The 9,797-nt window shown below is 52.9% G+C and overlaps 1 protein-coding gene across 1 annotated transcript; it reads left to right on the top strand.

Moving 5' to 3' along the window:
• Positions 1-203: 203 nt before the first annotated feature.
• Positions 204-1,582, top strand: FOXE3 (forkhead box E3). Its single transcript, XM_039556481.1, has one exon. It carries the CDS (start codon positions 204-206, stop codon positions 1,332-1,334), a length of 1,131 nt encoding a protein of 376 aa, XP_039412415.1. The 3' UTR covers positions 1,335-1,582.
• The last annotated feature ends 8,215 nt before the right edge of the window (positions 1,583-9,797 follow it).

Below are 9,797 nucleotides of genomic sequence, written 5' to 3'. Positions count from 1 at the left end.
CGCCCTATATATTGCCAAGCGGCTCGGGACCGACCTCCCCATCGCAGGGAGCTGCCGCCGAGCCTGCCCCTTCCCCTTCCCCTCCCTCTCCCCTTCCCCTCCCCTCGGGGGGGCTTTTTCTCCCGCCGCTCCCCCCCATCCTCCGAGGAGGAGGCAGGCGAGGGCCGTATATGAACGCGGCCGGCTTCCCCTGCCTGCGAGGCATGTGCACGCTGCCGGCGCCCAGCCCCGCGGCCGCGGCCAGCCCCGGCTCCCCCGGGCCGCCGCGGGGGTCTCCGCAAGCACCGCCGGTGAAGCCGGAGCCGCGGGGCGCTGGGAGCAGCCCGGCCCCGCCGCCGCCGCCCCCCGAGGAGCCGCCGCCCCCCGCCGGGGGCCGCCGGAGGAAGCGGCCGGTGCAGCGGGGCAAGCCCCCGTACTCCTACATCGCCCTCATCGCCATGGCCATCGCCAACGCCGCCGAGAGGAAACTCACCTTGGGGGGCATCTACAAGTTCATCACCGAGCGCTTCCCCTTCTACCGGGAGAACCCAAAGAAGTGGCAGAACAGCATCCGCCACAACCTCACCCTCAACGACTGCTTCGTCAAGATTCCCCGGGAGCCTGGGCATCCCGGCAAGGGCAACTACTGGACACTGGATCCGGCTGCAGAGGACATGTTTGACAACGGGAGCTTCCTGCGCCGGAGGAAGCGCTTCAAGCGCACCGACATCACCACCTACCCCGGCTACATGCAGAACTCCAGCGCCTTCACGCCCCCGCCCGCCGGCCGCCCCGCGGCGCCCACAGCGCCTTACCCCAATGCCCTCTGCTCGCCTGGCTACGGCCCCCAGCTCTCCGGCACCGTCTTCCACCCCTATGCAGCCGGGGCAGCACCGCCGGCACAGCATCCCAGGATGTTCAGCATCGACAGCCTCATCAGCGGGCAGCAGGCCCTGCAACCCTCACCGCCCTCCGAGCTGGGCCACCCATCGCTGGGCTTGCCCGGAGCCGAGCTGGCTCCTGCCTGCTCTGCCGGCAGCTCCGAGCCTCCCTGCTTCCAGGCACAGCCCGTCAGCCCTGGCTTGTTGAGCCGGGCCGGCCCCAACTCCCTGGCGTACCCCTATGCCGCCTCGCCCCCGCACCTGCCCGTGGCTCAGGGCAGCTACTCGCCCAGCAGCCCGCAGCTCTACGGGGCTCCCAACAGACTGGCCCTGCCGGCCATGCGGCCTCCGGCCTGTGCCGAGCACGGCGAGCAGCTCCTGGGGCTCTCCGCCTCACCCCTCGGCCAGTTCGGCTCCAGCAACACCTACATGAGGCAGCCCAACTTCCCCGCCGGCCTGGAGCGGTACATGTGATGGGGCTGAGGGGGCTTGGCTGGACATCCCCAGGCTCCCCCGAGCGGCTCTGGACAAGCGGACTTCTCCCTCCTGTGGGGGTCAGCGGGGGTGGAGTCAGGGGTCCCTGGCTCCTGTCTCTGTGCGGACACATGCGTGTGGGAGGACTCAATTCCTCTCTTTCTCAGCTTATTTTGAAGTGGAAGCAAGGTGATCTGTTTATCTGCTCCATTCCTTCCTGGAAAAGCCCTGGCTGCATATGCCAGGCAGGGCTTCCTACGCTCGCCCTTGTGCCCAGCATGGCCCCGGGGATGCCACCTGCAGCAGGGCACTCCCAGGGCGAGGAGTAACACACACGGGAGGTGGGTGCATGGTGTAACATGCAGGAACTCTCTCTCAAACGGGCTTTCTCCTCTTTTCCCTCCCATGTAACTGGAATGAAAGTTATCAAAAAACCCCCTGAACCACTAAACAAGTTCACTGGATTTTAAATGAATATTTAAGATTTATCATTTCCTCTCCCTGTAGGAAAAGAAACCCCAACTTGACTTCTTCTTCTTACTATTTTTAAAGTTTACTTTTATTGTTAGAAAGGACATTTTTAAAATAAAGCCTTTTCTTCCAACAAGACCAATGCTGCTGTTCCTCTGGCTCCAGATGGATCTTGGCAAGAGGAAATTATAGTCTTGTAACTGGTGGGAGATGGATTCGGGCTGCTGTTGTGACACCGCCACATCTTAGATTTTTAGTGACGCTTCCTAAAGCTCTCTATTTTATTTTGATTTTCTTAAAACCAAATGGTAACTCCTGCAAGGCTTGCCCATGCAGCCCTTACTGGAATTAATAGTTTCCATTTGCATAGAGAGAATGCGTCTTCCCTCCAAGGAATCCCTCACAGGTGAAATTCTGATTTAGCATATCAAATTAGGAGATCATAGTTTTTCTTCCTAGCAACAAAATCAATTAAAGTTCTAACCTGTTCACTGGCTGGACTGCTGCTATTTATTTACAGGACTCCCAGCCAGACCACCTGACAAGGTTTGAAGGGAGAATTCCCCATCCCCAGATTTAGATTTTTTAAAATTTAAACATCCTTTGGGTAAAAGTGCCAAGCTAGGATTTCTCTTCTGAAGCAGAGCAGTTTTCCCTAGTCCCTGTTTAATTTTTCTCTCTAAGGAGTTAGAAGTCATCTGAGCTTTGGTGTAAAACAGCATCTCATTCCTCAGCTGCTGGACATGACCAAAAGTTGATATGCAGGCAGGTACCCACAGAGTCCGCTTTTGTCCACATATTGGGACCTTGTGGCTTTACATTCTTTCATTCTATGTGCTCCACAGAAATGGAGAGTGGCGTTAATATGAGAGTGGAGGGAAGAAAATGCTTTTTTCTTCTTGGCTTCCTTAAAATTTGTCCTCCATCTGTCTCTAAAAACTGGCCTAGCTGTGGTCTGCTGCCTTCAGCTGAGTTACTGGGTGCCAAGTCTCCTCTCTGCTCCTCCCAGCTTCACCCTTTCAGCTATCACACTGGCCTCAGCAGCAGCTTCTGTGCTTTTCCCCTGGCAATAACCCTGCTCAGAATGGGCATTGTGAAAAAAATTATCCCTCGAAATACTTTGGCTCTCTCCAATATCTATAGGCAGACATTTTCTGTCTAATGGAAATTTGCAACGTGCCACGCCTGCCTGTGACATACGGCCTGCAGAGATTGCTTGGGGGGGGTGCTGAAATAATCACTTGCAGGAACAGTCAGCAGAAAGGACATTTGTCATAGCTCACATTCATTCCCAGGGCCCGATCCTGCAATGTTTTGCTAACAAAAGAACTTTTGAAATCTTGCCTAAGTACCCAGGGTGTCAGAGCCAGACATGTGCCGGAAGCACTGGGTCTGCCAGCTGATGGGGCTGTGACCCCTCTGGGTTTGCACCCTGAGCAGGAGGGCTGCTGAGGCGGGAAGAGCCAGGTACTGACTTGAAATAAAAACAATGTTGGGTGGAGGGGATGGGCAGGAGATGCTGTGGTTCTGCCTGGGTGGGATGCACCGGGAAGGGTTGGCCAAACCATGACAACTCCAAGCTGAGCTGGCTCGTCCCCAGTCACCCTGGAGACCTGCAGCAGCAGGGAGTTGGTGTTGCAAAGGGTTTGCCAAGTTCCTGGTGTCTCTGTGTGTTAACTCAGGTGCTGGTGGAGCCATGGGGGCTGGGCTGAAGGGGGTCTGGGCTGTGTCTTGCTGCTGTTCCCCAGCCGCCTGCGCCCTCCTGCTATGGGGCTCTCTGGAGAGTGGCATCCAGCTCCAGATTTAGGAATGTGTCTGCAAGAGACCCATCCCACCCCTGTGCCTGTGCAAGAGGAGATCTCTTCAGCTAAGGTCGCTCTGGTGTGAAGCAGGAGTCACCACAGTGGACTGAATCCCTGAAAACCTCGCTTGGGGAGAGCAGATAACCCTATCCTGGTGTGTTGGGACAGTCACTAGTGTGCAGCACTGGGCTGCACATCTTCCCAGGACCCTATATATCCCTGTCTGCCAGACAGCTGCAGCCCAGAGCCCCCTGCAAGCATCAATAAACCACCCTCACCGCGGGCCTTACACTGCCAAACAGCTGGAAAACAGGGGGAACAAACCCCTTTTCTTCTTTTTCCTGTAGATATTAATCCTCACATGCAAGAAACTCTGGCAACTTGTATTGTGATTGTCATTAAAGTAATGCCTTAAGAGTGTCTTCTTGGTTAAGTTAATGTATCCCAACGAGGCTTTTAAGCTTCCATTTCAAAGCTTTGTTTACAGTTGGGGTGAATCTAGCAAATGAGTAGGATTAAGGTGTCATGTAAAGCATGAGCCTTGCTGGGACAGAGTAGTTTTAAGCTTTGTAAAGTTTATACCCGAGCCCTTCATCTGTTTTAGTGTCTTTTCGATGTCCCTCTTTGGTGAATAAGAGGGATTTGAACGAAACGGGAGTAATTATCACTCGGATTGCAGCTGTGAAACCAAGTCTCCTTTGAAATCCTCCCCTCTTTATTTAGGGAGTTTAGGGATATTATGTAATGACAGTTGTAACAATCTTGAGCTCATACAAAAGACAGAGGCCAAACTTTCTGTGCTGAGATTGCGGAAGGAATGTCATACCTCAGGGTGATGGCAAGAGGTACTCTGGACTTCCCGTGGTGGGGAGAGCCCTGTCCCGAGCCCGTGAGGTGCCGCCGGGGGAGGTGGAATTGATTCCGAGCACCAAAGAGATTTAGTGGTGGTCTGGGCTATCTTCTCTGACTCCTCAGGGAGCAACTCTTTGCACAAAAGGCTGATTTCAGGTAATGCAGGCTGCACGTTCAGAAACACACAGCCAAAATGAGCTGTCACTTTGAAAAGGTGTTTGTTTTCCACTGGGAAACACTGGCTACCCACAGAGGACCGACTGAGTTGCAGTGTCTGCCTGCGTACAACAGTATTCTGCACGTTTTGTGCTTGTACCACCTTCCTGCTGCTTCCAACAGGTTCAAACAAGCAGTAAGAAATAACTTTTCCAGATTATATTCCCAGACTATAAATAGTGTTTTCCATCCTGTTACAAACAAACACGGTGCTAGCTGAAATTTTAATTGAAACACATTTCCTGAAGAACTTACCAGTTCCTCTGGTAGTGTTAAGTTTTGTCTGGATGCTGCCAGCTGTTCACTGACAGTCTCAATGCTGGCAATGTTACACCATAACTCACGGTTATTCTATGCAGTGCTTTGCCCTTTGCAAATACACAGACATTCAGTGGTGTTTCTTGGAGGCCAAGATTGAGTCAGTAAAGTCAGACAGTGATGGGGAGATGGGCAGTGGGTGCAGTGGGGCTGGCTGAGATCAGCTTTGCCAGGTAATAATGAGTTTTTAACAAATTAGCACCTGGCAGTCAGCACTGCCCCAGCTCTGAGCTACATCTCGGATTATGGGAGATCCATCCCCACTTCTGCTATGTTATGTTTAGATCCTTTATGTTCGAAAGTTCCTATAAGGACGGGTATGGTGGTGCAGCTGCTGTGTTTGTACAGGGCCAGAGCAACGCTGCGATGCCTTCTGCCGCTTTACTCAGGGGTGTAACGCCGCGGCGAGGGGCGAGGTGGCCCGGAGTGACAGGCGGCGTGCTCAGGCCAACACTGACCTCCAGTGGAAAGCCCTGGGAAGCCGCTCCCGGCTCCCGGGGGGTGCTCAGCGTGTACCGGCAGCATCCCGGTCTTTGGGGTCCTGTTGGCAGCTGCGGGAATCAGGACATCGGGGAGTTCTGGGGTACGGTCAGGATGAGACACAGTGAGGTTTGTTCAGGGAGGGTCTTTATGAAACACAGCGGGCTGGATACAACCTCCGGGCTTAAAACACCAGTTACTCACTCTGGGGAGGTTTCCGAGGGGACCTTTAGGCTTTACCTTCTTTTACCCTTTTCCTAAGCCATTGCTGGGCACAGGATACAGGATTGGGCTGTGTTGGCTGTCCCCTGCAGCTCTTCTCCCTAGAGTGAAAGTAGGGAAACGAGTGGAAGCACAGTGAGAATCTGCGCCCTTGATGGAAGGGGAGGGGCCGGTGTTGACAGATCACTCCTCTGCAGCAGCCAGTCTCATTGGCAGCCTGACTTTGTGTTTGAAATGTGCTACAGAGCTGGGGGCTGGTCTGGCTCTTAACAGCACCCAAAGTGCCAGGCAAAGCAGCAGAGCCTGAGCATTGGCAGCACAACACCTACGAGCTCTTGGGAGAGATCCGGGCTGCAGTTGTTTCACAGCCTTTGTACCGTGCTTGCTGAAGGGGTTACTCTGCAGCCGCTGGGTTTATGAATGTAACGAATGAACTGTGCCATCCCAACACCAGCAGGCAGCTCTGGCTTGTGGCAGCTCAGGGTGCTGCATGGAGAAAAGGTGCACCTGAGCCACTTACACGTGTGCCTGGGAAAAGTTCATTTTCCATTTTCCATTTGCATCAGCGCTGCTGAGCCAAAGGCAGCAGGGTATGACCTCTGCAGAGAATGGGCCCGATGGTCTCAGATGTTTTGGGTGCTTTCTATCTGCACCAGAGTCATCTCAGCTTGGTTTTAAAACTCCCCTGCTAATCAGGTGTTGGAGACCAAATCAAATCTGTAGACCCATTTTCAGGGCGTTTCGAGTGACCTAATCTGGCTGGAGCAAATGGACCTCAAAAAGCACAAAATTGTCCAAGCTCACCGGCCACCCTGGCTCTGTGCTCAGAGCTGGCCATGGGTCCCAGCAGAGGAATTAGTCCACCTGTGCAGGTCAGGCCAACCCAGGTCTTGGTTCTACCTTTTTCAGATGTTCTCTGCTTGAAAGACAGGAGACTGAGTAAAGCTGAGGGGACTCTGCTGTGCCTCAGTATTTTCAGTTTCAGAAAGATGCTTATATGGAGCTGTAACTCCCTCCCGAGAGCATCCCATCAAGCACTCCTCTGTAACAGAGATGTGTTTACCCATGGGAAAACAGGAGGCTGCCAAGCCAATCTCATCTTTTGGAGCCTTCACCCTCAAGAAATCACAAGTTTTGCTATCCCAAAGACACAGTTAGGGAACATTTTCTTGCCAGACCTCAAATGCATCCCAGCAGAACTTTGTGTTCCCTAGAGATGGCAAAAGTGGCCACTTGGTCAAGATGCTCACTTTGGGTGACCATGGAAGCGATGGAAGTGGGGTATGGTTTTGCCTCCTGCACTGTAGGCAGCACCCACGAGGTGGCAGCCAGGTGACACCCTGGCCAGGCCCTGTGACCCATCCTCATCTCTCCTGCCCGGACCCCACCAGCCGCAGACCCTCTCCAAGCAGCATTTTCCTCTCCCTGGTTACTTATTGTTAGGTTTTCCACAGTGTTGGTTTAAGCACGTATCCATCCTCCCCCGGCTTGAAGCCCTTTCTTTGCAGGCTGTCTGCTGCTTGGATTCTCCCCGAGCTGATGCTCACCCTCTAAGTATAATTGCAATACAAAGTAGTTTCAGAATAGCGTGCAATAGTGGCTAATTATTTGGAACAATTATACATAACAAAGACAGAGCCAAGCAGCAAGAGGGCTTAATTGTCTGGCCAAGCATGAAATAGCACAGGATTATCGCTCACAGGGGGAGGGGAGGCAACAGAGGAGAATTGCCCCATAGAATAGGCAAGAATCCAGCCTGCTCTGGAAGACAAAGTTTATTGAAGAACTTGAAAATTCCCCGTTGAAGCATCTTCTGAGATGGCAGAGAAGACATGAAAAGGATAATGACCCAGAATATGGGCTTAAGGCACAAATGCCTCCACTGACAGACTCCAGGCCTACAGGCGCTTAAGAACATGCTTAAATTTTAAGCACATGAATAGTCCCCTTTGACGGCTCACGTGCTTAGAGTTAAGCTCAGGCATAAGTGTTTGTAGGATTGGAGCCCAGATTTTTATTGCAACTAGGCTCTTCTCAGTAATGACAGGAAATAAGCGATGTATAAAGTGCACAAGCTCCCCAGGCAGTGCCATGAAGCCCTTTGCTCCATGTGAGTGACAAGAACCTGCTGTGAGCCACGGCAACATCCACACCTTCCCTCCCTGCCATGGAGCTGGGGGGGAGAACAACAACTGTGCAGTGGTGAGAGCAGCATCTCCAAGTCATGAGTGGAGCCTCAGAGTCCACAGGTGTGGGTGAGAAGGTGAGGAGATTGCAAAATGGAAAAAAGGTCACCATTAAAACCTAAAAAGTGCTGTGGGTGTAGCTGGAGTTCAGCCTTGCTTGAGAGCACCAGAAAGCAATGCCTTGGAGAGCTTCTGAGGTGGTGTGGAAAATGAGAATAGTTTTTCAAAAAAAGTGGTGAAAATATTAAAAAATTCCCAGAGAATATGAGCAGATGAGTGCAATAGCAGCTCCTCTCCAAATAATCCCTGCTTAGGCATGCACCTGCTTTTTCTGCAGAATAGGGTTTCTCTCGTGTGAGATCTTCCCTGCTCTTTCTCCATCTCTGAAGGTTTTGCTTTTCGCAAATCTTCCCATTTTTACACGACAGCTACCTGCTGGGCAGTAGCACTTCTCCCTCTGCTTGAGCTTAGGTCACTGTTTTTCAATTGTCTTTGGGGCTGGAAGGATTTGGTTTTGTTAGTGGGACAGCAGCCTTGTCCTGGTGACTGCAGATGTGCTAAAGTGGTGGTGGTGGTGGTAGAAAAAGTGGAAGGTGTGGGATAGGGATGCTGTGAGCTTCAGTGGGCTGGCTGACCACAGGAGCTGTGGTACCTGCCATCCCATGGATGTCCCATGTCCCAGACCTACAACTGTGCCTGAAGGTTTGGATGAGGGTGCCCATGCCAGCAGCGGCATGTGAGCAGTCCAGCCTGGGGAGTTAGCTGTGGAGGAGGTTTTGCCTTAGGAAAAATGAGTGGATATGTGGATCTGCCCCACAGGAGGTCAGGCCCCCCTCCCCACTCTTGGCTGTACTCTGCACACCCCTATCAGCCCCCCAGGGGCCCTACAGGGATGTGCTCCACAGGGTAGGAGCTGCTGGTGGAGGAGGTGGCCCCACCACTGCCTCCGTTAGTGCACCTGGGACCTCAGCTGTGGCTTGGGCATCGGCGCCCATGGGCCCAGGACTGCTGCTGGCAGCCACTGGAGGGCATTATGTGATCCATACAGCCTTCCTATCGGGCCGTGTGTGCAGCCTCCCTGCCTTTCCCAGGCATGGACACGTGCTATGGAAACACCCACATTGCCTTTTCCTCCTTTCCGCCCCTACGGGATGGGGAGCTGACATCACCTCTGGGGAAGGGTCAGGCCAGCTGGTGCCAGTGTGGGCTGGGATGTCCCTCAAGCGCTCAGGACCTTCCCAAACCACCCCGATGCCTCAGTGCATTGCCAGCCTGCCACAACGTGCCTGTGCAGCAGCTCAAAGCAGCAGGGCACGGGTGGAGGATTTTCTCTGAAGCCAGAGGTTAATTATGCTTTATTGGATAATTTTCAGCTGCCAGCGCTGGCAATAAAAGGGATTTCCTCTAGATGGCACGCTTATCTCTGCACTGGGAGGGAAGCCCACCAGCCTGCATCCCCCACAGGACCCCAGCCATATATTTTCAGGGAACAGATAACTTACGTCCTCTTATATCACAATTTAAATGCTCAATATCTAGACTGTACAAAAGCCTGGGAAATGGTAATAAGGAAAAGGAATTTCATAGTGAACAGTGCTAGGATCCAGTTAGCTGGGTGATGCTGAGTATCCATCTTGAAGAAATCTGGTCTTTCCAAGTAACATAGAGCCATATGTGAAGCATCAGCCTTCCCTTTATCAGCCCTCAGTGTCGTTCCTTCCATGTGAGTGATCCAGTTTCCTCTTCCCAGCAAGAATAAGCAGAGGCTTACCTGCAGTAAGTGCAAGAAGTGGGGATGTGTGTGTATGTGAAGCCTCAACACCCCCAGAGTGGCTGGATTAGTTTTAATCTGTGTTGACAGGTTTCCCCTCTCTTGCCCCTGTGCAGCTCAGGGTAGCAATTTCTTCTGGTGGTTT

This window comes from Corvus cornix, chromosome 8, assembly GCF_000738735.6.
Source record: "Corvus cornix cornix isolate S_Up_H32 chromosome 8, ASM73873v5, whole genome shotgun sequence".
NCBI classification, from domain to species: domain Eukaryota; kingdom Metazoa; phylum Chordata; class Aves; order Passeriformes; family Corvidae; genus Corvus; species Corvus cornix.
Note: the sequence above shows the minus strand (reverse complement) of the source record. Positions and strands in the feature narration are given on the sequence as shown.